The sequence below is a fragment of the Solanum dulcamara genome, chromosome 2 (genome assembly GCF_947179165.1).
Source record: "Solanum dulcamara chromosome 2, daSolDulc1.2, whole genome shotgun sequence".
Taxonomy (NCBI): domain Eukaryota; kingdom Viridiplantae; phylum Streptophyta; class Magnoliopsida; order Solanales; family Solanaceae; genus Solanum; species Solanum dulcamara.
In genome coordinates this window covers 10,719,502-10,734,022 of record NC_077238.1, presented here as the reverse complement: position 1 = coordinate 10,734,022, position 14,521 = coordinate 10,719,502, and the positions used below count along the sequence as shown (strand labels likewise).

Below are 14,521 nucleotides of genomic sequence, written 5' to 3'. Positions count from 1 at the left end.
TGCACTAATAACTTGAAAAATAAAAGTGTCACTTTTTGTACAAATTCACATTTAATATTTCTCCAATAAAAAGTTACTAAAAATTAATTTTTCAACATTAATTTTTTAATTTTTTATTACCGAGTGAAGGGCGGATGACTACAAATCATAAGAAATTATTAAAATTTCTGAAAGTCAAATGGATAAAAAAAAATTGTATGAAATTTCATATTCAAAATCTCTAATTAAGGAAAAAAATTGGCATGCACGTAAAATGTGATCGTATTGATTCTAAGCCCTAAAACATAACGGTTGCTGTTAAATTCTAACCAAGAAATTTAAAATGTTGCCTTCACTCACTGTTGAAGCCCGGCGAGTGATGTTTGCAAATTAAAATCGGATTTTCAATTGATGATTTTTGAAGTGAGCTTAGGAATTATTCCTGAAAGGCTGTGGATTGAACTTGGGACTGAATTGGTGTTCATCAGCATCATGGTGGATCTTCCGGCGTTGACTCCATTGATACCTCCATCCCTCGACGAAATCCGATGAATGTTTTATTCTCTCGCGAAATGGACCTTTTAATTTCCAAATGATACCTTAATTACTAAAAAAGGATTCTTGTGAACTTATCATTTTTTGTACTAGAAAAGAGGCCGTACGAAGATTGAAACTTTAATGGATTTGACTCTTATTGGTGCAATTAGTGTTTAGAAGTTTTGAATTTGGTTTCTGTAATTTTTTTTGATGTTAATTAGAAAATATGAGTTGGCTTTTCTTAATCACCTTAATGAAGTATTGATTAGTTTTGTTTCAGTGTACATCTGGGTCAATTTTGGCTTTTCTGCTTCTCATAGAACTGATGAAACAAAATGGAGGCGGAGGAAGGAAAGAGTGGAAGTGACAACTGTTTTGCATTTTTTCCGTTAAATTTAACGACAATCATTATGTTTTAAGATTTAGAATCACAACGATCACATTTTACATATATAAAGGACTATTTCAGTTAAATAGTATATATATGAAAGACCATAACACTTCAAACCCCCACGTTAAGGATCATTTTGATCATTTTCTCAATCTAGTGAAATTAAAAGAGACAAAAACTGTCTAGGGTGTGTAAAAATCGAACCAATCGATAAATTGAATCAAAAAAAATATTATTGATTTATTGTTGTTGGGTTAACGGTTATTTAATGGTTTATAAAAAAATTATTGAGTTATGGATTTGATATTGATTTTTAATATTGGGTAAATCGATAACCCATTAAGACTTATATTTTACTATTTTAATATTTACTCATACACAAATATCAAACAAAAAATATTAATATAAATATATAATCATTATATCATACTATCATTGCTCTACACAATTCACACTACTTCACAGTTCACAGTGTATTTATCCTTTAGGCTTTGCCGCTTTAGGTTCACAAAGTCAAAACTCAAAACCTAAAGAACTAAAACGATGGCTATAGTTTGCAAGTTGCAACTACAACAACAAGGGTTAGGCGACAATTATGATTGTGAGTTGTGAATTTGATTTCTCTTTTTTTTTCTCCATACCCACTTTCTCAAAAAATTCTACTTCATTAGTAAACAATTAAGAGATTATTTCATTTCAATTAGGGTTAAATCTGATGAACATTTGAATTTTTTCCTTAAGAAACTCTTTTTCCTTTTTCAGTAATGTTCAAGATTTTTGAAAATTCTTAGAGAAGTCGTATATTTATTTTGAAAGCATTTTCTTATTGGTTAAACCGAAAATCGAACAGTTAAAGACCAAAAATCGATAAACCGAAAATCGATAACAAATATTTTATTGATTTGATTATCAGTTAAACATATTTAAAAATAAAAAATCGATAAATCGAATCAATAATACTTAAAATCGAACCAAACCCACCGATACACACTCCTATTTAAATGTGAAAGAGACATGGCAATAACATCATTCATGTGACTTTTAATGGACCATTCTTATTAAAGTTCACAGAGATATTACCACAAATTTCATGCTCATGAAATATTACTCCCTCTGGTTTATATTTAATTTATATTATGTCAAATTATTGAAAATTTTTCATAATATAAAATAATTGAATTATTTAAAATTCAAGAAAATTATTTTTAAAAAAGTTATATTTTTTTTTTACAGTTTTATGTTTATATTTTCATTTTAATTAGTTTTTATTATTATTATTTTAAATGCTTTTTTCTTTTTGTTATTCTAATATAAGTTATACTTGTCGGAAAAGAAACTGTTAGGATTATATCTCGTTATCGCTTTTAGAAAGGATAATTAATCAAAACTTGTTAAGTACACATATTTTTCGTACTTATTTTGTAATTGAGAGGAACCTTTTTTCAGGTGCTCAGCAATTGTTGCGGTAAGGATTCTAGGTGAGCTGTTTCCTCTTCGACAACATAAGATTTTAGAGATTCTTTATATTTCCTGGCTTATTTCCTTTTAGAAACCTGTTTAATTTTTTCAGACTTGCTCTGTATTTGTAGATGCTCTTGTAATGATGTCATCAGATTTTGAGAGCATTTTAAGTTTTGATTCAAAGTTGTCACGATAGAAAAGAGAAAAAAAATGACTACAACGAACCAACGACTCTCTTTTCTTAAACAATCTATATCCTTCACACTTAATCAACATTTGATAGATTATTTGAAGGAAGTGAATTGCTTGCTTAATTTCATTGAACTTGGTCAATATATACAAATTACAAGATATGCTAAATACAAATATTGATACTAATAGTTAAAACTAAGGAACCTAAATATATGCTTGCTATAAATACAAAAATACAATATTAATTAGAATATATTTAAAATATATTATTGAAGGCATAATATATTTTAACATATTCTAACACACCCCCTCAGTTGAAGCGGGAGGTTCACGTATGCTTAGACTGTCCCAGAAATCATTAAATAAAATACACGGAAGTCCTTTTGTGAAAATATCAGCAATTTGATAACGGAACGACACATGTAGCACACGTACTTTGCCACGAGCCACTTTCTCACGAACGAAGTGAATATCCATCTCAATGTGTTTAGTGCGTTGATGTTGAACTGGGTTGCCAGATAAGTATATCGCACTCACATTGTCACAATAAACTAGGGTAGCCTTTTGAATGGGACAATGCAACTCTAGTAGTAGGATCCATCATGAATCAGAAACAACATTAGCAACACTCCAGTACTCCGCCTCTGTACTACTACGGGAGAGAGTAGGTTGCCGTTTGGAAGACCAAGAGACCAAATTATCTCCAAGAAAAATACAATACCCAGAAGTGGAATGACGGGTGTCAGGACACCCACCCCAATCAGCATCTGTATAAGAGATAAGTCGATTAACGGAGGATTTGTACAAATGCAAACCATGGGTTAAAGTACCCTGAAGATAGCGTATAATACGTTTGAGGGCATGCATGTGCTCATTAGTCGGAGCATGCATATGAAGACAGACCTGCTGCACGGCATATGAAATGTCTGGCCCAGTGAATGTGAGATACTGAAGAGCACCTACAAGACTACGATACTTAGTCAAATCATCACACGGAGTATCTGCGGTTGTACTAAGTTTGGACTTAGTGTCAACAGGAGTAGGACAGGGACTGCAGTTAGACATTCCAGCACGTTCAATAATTTTTGTAGCATATTGGATTTGAGATAAAAAGACACTGTGGGTGTTACGGGTGACAGCAATACCCAAGAAGAAACTCAGATGACCAAAATCTTTCATAGCAAATTCAGAAGACAAGAGAGCCATAATATGCTTACGAAGATGGTCAAAAGAAGCTGTAAGAATAATGTCATCCACATATAACAGAATATAAGCAATAGCAGAATCATTCTTGTAAACGAATAAAGAGTGATCTGACTTACTATGAGAGAACCCAATGGTAGCCACAAAATCAGCAAATCTTTGGTACCAAGTCCGAGGAGTTTGTTTTAACCCTTACAAAGACTTTTTCAGAAGGCAAACATAGTATGGAAATTATTTGCTACGAAAACCCATGGGTTGATGCATATAAACTGTTTCATTAAGACGACCATGTAAGAAAGCATTTTTGACATCCATTTGATGAATGAGCCAAGATTTAAAGAGAGCAATGCTGAGAACTGCTCTAACGGTAGCCGATTTAACCACGGGGCTAAATGTTTCATCACAATGAATGCCCTGCTGTTGTGTATTTCCGTTACCAACAAGACAAGCTTTGCAACGCTCAAAAGAACCGTCAAAATTATGTTTATGATGAAAAATCCACATAGACCGAATAACATTCACATTAGGTGGCCTAGGCACTAATTCCCAAGTCTTATTTTCAATTAAAACATTAAATTCATCTAACATTGCACTTTTCCAATTATGATCACGAAGCGCACTAACAAAATTTTTTGGGATAGGAGAAATATCATTAGTGATCGTAGTGTGGTAATTGAAAGAGTATTTGGGGTTGGGTTTAAAAATATCGTTAGATGCACGAGTGGTCATGCGGTGTGAAATGAGGTTAGTAGGCCTAGAAGTGGTGTGAGGAAGAGTCAAGATAACTGGGCTGGGTGTAGGAGATGACGGGCCGTGGACACCACTACTTGAGGTAGTGGCGTCAGAGAGAGGAAGATAGGGAGTAGGCTGCTGTAGCTGCTGGGCTAAAGGAAAAGCAGCATGAGGTGAGGTGTGATCTGGGCCCGTGTGAGACTGCGATCTAGATTGAGGAAGAGAGGCCGAATTTATTTTGGGTTGCACAGGTTGGTCCGATTGATTAGGTGGGTTAATTTGCAATGTAGGTTGAATGGAATTTTTTGACAAATGATATATTAAATGAAAATTAATAGTGTCACTAAAAATATCATAATACGAATGTTTTATTTTGTGAAGTTTGGAGAATGGAAATTCAGTTTCAACAAAACGAACATGATGACAGATTATGATTTTACCACTCAACATGTCATAACATTTTGAACCACGATGATTAGGAGCCGGACCTAAATAAGCACAAGGAGTGGACCTTTCTTGTAATTTATGAATAGTAGATGTGGGAAATAATGGAAAACATAAGCAATCAAAAATACGCAAATCCGAATAATTTGGATCACTTTGATATAAAATTTGAGCGGGTGATTGGTTATTCAATACCTTAAAAAAAAGGAAGTTGAGAAGATATGTGGACATGAAGAGTACATGATGCCAAAAGGATAGTGGCATGGATGCATGAGCAAGAAGAGTTCGGATGATATTATTGATGAATTTTATGTGTCTTTCGGCCTTGCCGTTTTGAGGAGATGTATGAGGGCATGCAAGAAAGAAAAGCATGCCATGTTTCTCAAAAAATTCCATAAAAGTTCAATTTATGTACTCCGTACCATTGTCACACTGAAATGTCTTAATATTATGTTCAAATTGAGTTTTGACTAAAGCATGAAAAAACTAAGAAAAGGTGTTTGACTTGAGATTTCTTGGCAATAGGAAATGTCCACAGAAACTTACTATAGTCATCAAGAAAAAGAACATAATAACAATGGCCAGAAGTACTAACAATGGGAGAAGTCCAAAGATCACTATGAATAATATCGAACGTAAAAAAAGTATATGAAACAGAATCATAAAAAGGTAGCTTAGAATGTTTTCCAAGAAGAACAAAAAATTTTACAAGCCTTATTACAATCAATAAACTTTTTACTACAAAGAGACTTAAGTATATTATCGCCAGGATGACCTAGACGATTGTGCCAAATATTCGAAGGCAAAGTAGTAAAAGCAGATTGATTGGTGAAAAAAATGGCTTGAGAGTTGGAGAAAAGTGAATATAAGTCTACGGTGCTATCACATCTTATTAGTCTGTTCCCCGTTTGTAAGTCATTAACAGATAAACCAAAAGGGTCAAATGATATAAAAACCATATTATCTATAGTAAACTTACAAACTGAGACTAGATTTTTGATGAGTTTTGGAGCATGTAACACATTGTTTAAGGTAAATGGTGGATAGAGTGGGGGCAAAATAGTGCGATCGTGACTAATAATTGGTATTAAATGATCACTATCGACAACAATATTATGATGCTTATTGGTTGAATTAATATAAGAAGAGTGAATACCTGCATCTGCCGTCATGTGAGATGCAGTACTGATATTCACGTAGTAGCTCCCATCGGGTTGAGAAAATGAAAGAGCATGCATAGAGGCCTCAATATTGATGGGTGTGTAGCTAGAAGCAGTAGGTGAGCATTAAAAGATTGAGGTCTGGGCCCAAGCTTATTGGTTGAATTAAAATAAGAAGAGAGAATACCTGCATCCGTCGTCATGTGAGATATAGCACCGGTATTCATATAGTAATTCCCATCGTGTTGAGAAAATGAAAGAGCATGCATAGCGGCCTCAATATTGGTGGGTGTGTAGCTAGGAGCAGTAGGTGCAAGAGCACTAAAAGATTGAGGTCTGGGCCCAAGTACGCTTGGCCCAGAGGTTGAAGGGCGTTGGGCCCCTAGATTGGGCCTTGGCTGCCACTGGAATGCAGGAAACGGACAAAGAGGCACTGTCCAACCTCCCCAACTAGGCTGCCACCTCGGCTGCCACTGTGGTGGTGGGCCCTGATGACGTGACTGCCACTGGTGCTGCTGATGTGGCGGCTGACTTACACTAGGTCTACTTGGGCTTTGTTGAGCCGCTTTTTTTTTGCCATTTGATTTCGAATTGTTCCTGTTTTTATTGTTGTTGTTTCTTTTGTTGCTAGCAGAGGAGTCATTCGAAAAGGAAGAAGGTGCGGCAATCATGGCAGCGTTATCGGCCCGATTTTCGGACACACCATTTTCACGAGCTTGGTGAGCCTTTATGGTACGCTCAGCCATTTTCAACCTGGAATGACAACTTTCAAAGGGGGGCAATGGATCTTGATTTTGTATAAAATCCACCGTACCACTATACAACTCCGGTAAGGAGCTGGTAAGACGTAAAATCAGGCGACTATTAGTCACCGGAGCATCAACATCAGCCAATTTATCCGCCAGAGATTGTAAATAATTACAATAACTGTCAATTAAGGTGAAATCTTCGAAAACAACATTCGTAAAGTCCTCCTCGAGATAGGTGGATCAGGAGGCTTTGTTGTCTTGAAAAAGAGATTCAAGACGGTTTCACACGCCCTCTGCCGTGTCATTGCATTTAAGGATAGCTAGAAGAAGATCATGAGCAATGGTAGTGAAAATCCATTGCAATATAACAACGTCCAAACGCTTTCAAAGAGCCGGATCAGTCGACTTAGTCGTAGTGTAGGCAGCCAAAGCCGACGATTTCATGGGTGGAACCAAATGATCGTAAAGATCATAAATCCTAGCAATATTAATGAACAAAGTAGCCCAAGAATGATACAAATCTTGCTTATTGTCTAATATTATGAGTACGAGAGACTTAATATTAATGACGGTGAGAGCGGGATGAAATTTGGGTGAATCTTCCATGAGAAGAGATGATGCTTGTCACGCTCCGGGAGGGTACCCTAGGTGTGACCGGCACTCGAAGGCCATTTCTGACCTCCAAGCGAACCACCTGGTCCAGTCACACATTCATTCAATCAGCTTTTCTTAGCGAAAAACTCAATTGATGATATATTATTCATGAATTAGGGTAAAAGGCCAAACAACCATCAACTCGATAAGAAATTTTAAAAGGGGCTACTCAAAAGAACAATTCAACATTTCTACACTCCGGTCTATGAAGCCTCTATCTACAATCTAGAAGGTGCCCATGACAAGCCCATGGCTACCAACAATCAAAACAAAGTAAATGACATCAAAACTATACAAAAAGGGCTTAACATCCTCCGGAACTAGGAGGACTCACCGCTATCTGGGAGTGGGTGTGGATCCTCAATGGAGCGCCGGTTGATGACCTCTGGTACCTGTCTCTGCATCATAAAACGATGCAGGCCAAATGGCGTCAGTACATGGAATGTACGAGTATGTAAAATGGCCGAATGGAATGAACATCAAGGAAGAATCAAATCAACTCGGAATCTCAACTCAAGAGAAATAACAACTCAATCGAGTGTCCTAAGTCTAAGCAAGAATATAGTTTAGACGGGACCAAATCATATACAAATCAACTCAATACGACTCAGAGTACTATCAAGACCTATTTGGGAGTTTCTCTTATTCGACAACCATCACTTATGAGCCAGTGACAGTACAACAAACCGACGTTGTTGTCGAGTCCGTCCATGCTTTGCCAGGGCATGAACGAGTCAACCAATCATGGATCCAATCCAACCAAGTCCTATAATGTCAGGACAAATATTTTGGGGAAGCATCCGACTTTAACGGTTCAATCCCCTCCTACGTTTGGCAACGTAGTTATTGGGTTCGAGTATGGACTTTACTCTTACCCAATTCGGTGCTCGATACTCCTCCCAAGACTCAATGCTCATAAAACTCCATCCAATCGACTCAATCAAATCATATTGACAAGTCTCATTTAAACCTTCTCAACTCATCCACTCTAGCACAATCAATCATCTCCAAATCATATCTTTCAAAAGAGAAATTAAATACACATTTATAACAACTCTTAAACATCACCAACCATTTCCTCTATTCATTTAATCAATCTCTAAGACTCAACACAACTTCAAGGCTTCAAATTAACAATTCAAGCTAAACGACATTTTTAAGAAAGTAACATCATTTATCATAATCTACATAGTCAAGAAGATCAATAAATCACATTTAACAACTCTTCCTCATTAACTCATATTCACATAAAGGCTCTTTTTAGAAGTTTCTTGACTCAACCTCATCAACATAGCAAGAATCACTTTAATGGACAACAAAACTCATTTGAACACAACCCTAGCAAGAAACTCCATTTCTATGGACATTCATCCTTAAAGAAGGTATAGGGCACATGGGTGGACTTAACCCATGTTTTAGATAGCCTTACATACCTTAGTGAAGACTTGGAGAAAACCTTGATGATGGGTCTTCAATGGAAACTCGAATCTTGAAACTCTTGGAACACTTCTTATTGGAAATGGAGAAGGAAAAGAAGAGAGAGAGGGAGAGGCTCCTAGGGCTTTTAGAGAGAGAAAGGGCTGGAAATTACGATCCAAAATGATCAAGGGTGATACATATATAATTTGGGTAAATTCCCAAATTGCCCCTTCTCAAAAGTTCTGAAAATAGGCTAAAATACTCCTGGCGCGATAGTGGCGCGTCGCGCCCTTGCAGCGCCAAGGCCATTTTTCCTGGGTTCTGGAGATTAGGCTTGAAAAATCCTGCACAACTTTTAGTGGCGCGCCGCGCCAGAGACAAAACTACTGAGGCATGTTTCTGGCGCGATAGTGGCGCATCGCTCCACTGGGGCGCCAAGCCCATTCGTTTTCCAGAAATTTCAATCCAGGCTTGAGATCCCTGTCGTGCTAGTTTGTCTTAGGATCGTCCTATCTTTCGACTCCGAACTTTAAAATTTACATTCTTGGTGGCGTTGGAAAGAAGACTCGACGACCTTTAATTTGATAGGTCGTGGGCCACACATATTGTCGTCCTTAAAAAGATAGGGTCGTTAGAAGTCGACCCCTTATACGAACTCATCCCAAGACTTAGCCACGACGAATCTTTTGGATTAAATCTAGTCCTAGGGGCCCCTTGTGACCCCACATCACCTCCAACATCCTTAACTTTCTCGGGAACTCATCCTAGCTCGTGCATACGCTCCTCAATACTCAGGTTCGATCCTACCCGTATACAAGAAGGGTCCGAATTTTAGGGAAAAATTTTGAGGGGTGTTACAATGCTAGGATTAGGAGATCGTACTAATCTGATACCATGAAGGAAGTGAATTGATTGCTTAATTTCATTGAACTTGGTCAATATATACAAATTACAAGATATGCTAAATACAAAGATTGATAGTAATGGTTAAAACTAAGGAACCTAAATATATGCTTGCTATAAATACAAAAATACAATATTAATTAGAATATATTCAAAATATATTATTAAAGGCATAATATATTTTAACATATTCTAACATTATTCAACCCCGAACAATTTTAATTATTGGTGGGAGTTCGATTCGTTAGCCGGTATTTCTGTAGTCATTCAGATAGTGACTGGCGTTCGCAGTTATAAAAGTTAGTTGCTTAATTTTATATTATTTTCACATTGTTTGAAACTGTCAAATGTATTGGCAGGTTTGAAAATGGAGAAAAAAATACTAGTCAAAAATGGCTATCACACATTGGTATATAGCAAATGAAAGATAACTTTTGTTAGATATTTACTGAGCTTAGCTCCATTATTTGTATCTACATCAAAATACATCAAAATCAAAATATATAAAATATATGGTATAATATTTTTTTACCATTGAGAGATTTAGGGATGATATCTCTTGGGTATAGTATTTTAAGTATTGGAGTGTGTGAGAGAAATATTGTGTATTATATGATTGTAGCAATTTTTCATATAGTTAGTATTTTTCTAGATAATTGTGGTTTTTCCCGCATTGAATTTTCATGTTATATCTTATGTTATTTTTATTCTCTTTAATTTCTCTGTTATTATTTTTTGTTTGGAGACGATTCGAAGAGAACGAAAATTAATCGATGTTTTTTTCCCAACAAAATGATTAATAAAGGAATGGAGTTCACCTACGGGATATGGTGAACGCCCTCACGGGTCAAACAAAACTTCAGATCGTGACAGTAGAAACAAACAAATAAACACACTTTATTAGCTGACTTAGTAGTGCATCATTCTAACAATGAAGTAGAACATATTATCAAGATTCAGGTAAAAGCCTGTGATCACATTCTTTCTCTTCTGCCCATTGAGATAAGCTACTGCTCCCATCATTGGCAGGTTCATATAACCGGCAGACGACCAGAAAATATACGAAGTTGACCAAGCTCAAGAAAGCAAGCAACCAGAAATAGTAATCCAGGTGACCCTGATTAATGTTGCTCGAAAGCCAGCTCGTTTTACCTCCGATTGATGAAAGCCAGTTCATCCCACACACCAGAAGACTTCCAATTAAACTCGACACAGCAACCCCAACAGTGTACATAGCTGATGCGAGGCTGCACATGCTTTTGGGTAATAGAGCGTAGAAGAACTCAACCTGTCCAACTACATGGGCAGCCTCAGCCACTCCCAATAGTGCATATTGTGGCATAAACCACATAGCAGACATGTTCACTAAAGCACTTGGGTCTTCCTCATGCCCTTCCTCTATTGCCCTTTGTCGTCTTATGCTTTCTGTTATTGCTGACAATGCCATAGACATACCGGAGATTACTAAGCCAATTCCCATTCGAGTGACAGGACTTAGCCCTCTTGGCCGTCCAGTATATTTTGATAGCAAAGGGACAAAAACACGGTCGTAGAAAGCAATCCACATTGTTAAAGGAATAATCATAAACACACTGAATGATGCTGCTGGTATTTCGAAGTGAGGGAAGATATGCCTATCCATGGTCTTTGCTTGAAGTAGGGAAAATGAGAATACATTCATGTCCACACAGATCATGAAACAGGTGGACCACATAGGAAGTATTCTAATAAGAGCCTTTAATGATTCAACTTGTTCCAAACTAGAGGTATTCCACGGATTTGAATCTGATCCATCAGGATTCAAATCTCTTTGAGGATCTTCAATCATACAACCTCTATTTAAGCACCTATATCGTACAATAAAATCTTATTACAAGGAATTATAGATACAGTTGTGTGATTGACATATATATCATAAAGTCTTCCAACTCATATTTGATTGTTTCAGACAATGTGCAGCATAGCATATTGGGGTAAAGATGGAGGCACGAACCTGAAGTCCTTTGATGGTGTGAAGACCCCTGATTCAAGTGGCCAACGATAGTAGTCATCACAATCATTCAATGGAAGACGGGTATTTCTTTTCCTAAAATTTGCTACAACTGCTTGAAGCAATCCTAAGAACAAGTTTTCTTTAGCTTTCACTTTGATATAAAGAGGAGAACCGATTAGAAACATTGAGACAGACAAAAACATGAGGATAACAGGGATTCCAAAGCCAACTTTCCAACCATAACGATCTTGAATATAAACGATAATGGTAACTGCAAGAATATTTGAAATCCCTGTGCTAACATAATACCAATTGAAATAGCTATCAAGAAGCCTTTGGTTCTCTTTATTTTCCAGTTGATCGGTACCAAATATTATAGAACAAGGTCTAACAAAACCAGGTCCAATGGACATAAACCCAATAGATGAAAATAGAAGAACAAGTTGGACTAGTGTTGCTCCATTACAAACATGTTGGAATTGAGAGCAGGGTAAAGGCTTGAGTTGTGGAATTATGGCTGTGAGCCATAGAATAATCATGCCCTGTTAAAGAAGAATGTTAAAGATGTGCTATTTATTAATCAATCACCAATTCAGATAACATAAGTTGCTCATGGTTCACAACTCACAATAAGAGTGGAGATCGATCCAAAGGCAACAGCTCTAAATCGACCACAGTAAGAATCAGCAGTAATGGCCCCTAAAATTGCCAATCCATTTGAAAGTGCATTCCATATTCCAATAATGATACTTCCAGTGGCAGCACTCATGTGATAAAATGTCATCAAATAGATTAGCATGTTAGGTTGTAGACCATAACTTGCTATCATCTCAAATGATTCATTCACTGCAAGCAAAAAATAATTAATTAGTAGTTAGTATTCAATGCATGCAAACAATTTAAAGAACAAAAAAAAAGCAAGAGAAGTAGTAGATTACCAATTATGAAAGGCATGGTTCTAAGACCACCCTTTCTTGGCTTCTCATCAACTAATTCTCCCTCTCTCTCCATTTTCACTAACACTCTGTTTTTCCTCTTCACTTCCCTTTTACCCCAAAATACTTGGCCTTATAAATTCGATGCTTCCAAAACAATAAAATAATATTCACACATTGAAAAGGCTGCAAGTAAAAAATGTCAGATTGAAGAATTCAACGAGCCCACATTCTTACAAGAAAAACATGCAATTGCAACGCGTGGCCTATCGAGGCAGTATCCACGGCATTTTGTTGCCGTGGTGTGTTATGTTGAAATTAGTTGATCATAGATACCGATAAGTCGAAAATTAATTCTTGTCGATGCTCGAGCGGTTAATGGTGATGGAGGGTAAATTCGTTGGGAAAGAATTGTCGAAAAAATAGATTTTTTTTTAAAAATAAATTAATAAAGAAAATAAGATTAAAAAAATTAAAATAAAGGATATGGTAGAAAATGTGACAAAATAGTCTTGTAATTTGTTTTTACCATACGTAAAATTCACTCGACTATTACAAAAAGTTTTCACTAAATATTTTCTATCTTCATAGTTATGATTAAATTTAACAATTAAAGTCTGCAAAAATTGAAAATGTTCAAATTTGACAAATTTAGATTTTTGTCATTTTCTCCAAGAATCCGTCTAGTAGGAAAAAATTGATCATGACAGAGGATTGTAGTTTTTACAGAACTAGTGAAGCATAAATTACTCCCAATAAGATGATTTTAACTTTGCCATTCTCATCACTCATTAGAAGAATGAAGAGGCAACTAATACTCTGGAAAATGAATCCAAAAGATTCATTACTGGTGTCTATTTTAACACACAATGATACCATTGCATTAAGCCTCCATTTGACAAAAGAAAATGTGTTGGAACTAATTAAGTAATCCAAAGTGTATGTTCACATTTTTGTTAAAATGTAAAAACACTTTATTAGCTAACTTAGTAGTGCATCATTCAACAATGCAGTACAACATATCATCAAGACATAGTTGAATATAAATGACAACACTTTATTGCCAACCATAATGATCTTGCATATAAATGACAACAGTAAATGCAAGAATAGTTGAAATCCCTATGCTAGCATAGTATATACCAATTGAAAGAACTATCAATAAGCCTCTGGTTCTCTTTTTTTCCAATTGATCGGCACCAAATATTATGGAAAAAGGTCTAACAAAATCAGTTCCAACGGACATAAACCCGAAAGATGATAAAAGAACAGCCAGTTGTTGAAACTGAGAGCAGGTTGAAGCAGTGGCGGAGCCACGTACACTTGAGGGGTGTCATGTGTAGCAAGATAAAATATTTTTATATATGACATTTCTTGATTTCTACATCATTTAACTTTTTTATATTTTGACATTTCTCAGTTGAAATTCTGGCTCCGCCACTGAATTGAAAGCTTGAGTTGTGGAATCATGGCAGTGAGCCAAAGAATAATCATTCCCTGTTGTAAAGGATAGTTAAACTCTCTATCCAAATAAGCGTTATACGAGAAAGAGGCCAACAAGATGATAATAGTAGTAGCTGTTGGGGGAGGAAGCACCATAACTAAAGTTTGATATGATAAATAATATGAAAATAAATTGGACACGAGAATTTTACGTGGAAATCCCTCTAACTGATAGAGGAGAAAAACCACGGGGTAGAAGGATCTTACTATTTTAATATGGAGTACACAGCTCTCAAATACAAGGAGAAAACAACAATTAACACTTA

At 36.1% G+C, this 14,521-nt stretch overlaps 1 protein-coding gene across 1 annotated transcript; it reads right to left on the bottom strand.

The window, feature by feature from the left end:
* Positions 1 to 10,770: 10,770 nt before the first annotated feature.
* On the bottom strand, positions 10,771 to 12,843 carry LOC129875300 (protein NRT1/ PTR FAMILY 1.2-like). The gene is made up of 4 exons (XM_055950753.1): positions 12,756 to 12,843; positions 12,446 to 12,663; positions 11,818 to 12,359; positions 10,771 to 11,671 (listed from the first exon to the last, which is right to left on the bottom strand). Exons 1-4 carry the CDS (start codon positions 12,826 to 12,828, stop codon positions 10,774 to 10,776), a joined length of 1,731 nt encoding a protein of 576 aa, XP_055806728.1. The 5' UTR covers positions 12,829 to 12,843; the 3' UTR covers positions 10,771 to 10,773.
* Positions 12,844 to 14,521: the final 1,678 nt, after the last annotated feature.

Excerpts from the sequence above, each read along its gene's own strand:
- LOC129875300 (XM_055950753.1), bottom strand. The coding sequence starts at position 12,828 with ATGGAGAGAGAGGGAGAATTAGTTGATGAGAAGCCAAGAAAGGGTGGT. Across the intron at positions 12,664-12,755 it reads AACCATGCCTTTCATAATTG|TGAATGAATCATTTGAGATG; the intron begins GTAATCTACTAC and ends TTTTGCTTGCAG. Across the intron at positions 11,672-11,817 it reads ACACCATCAAAGGACTTCAG|GTGCTTAAATAGAGGTTGTA; the intron begins GTTCGTGCCTCC and ends TGTACGATATAG.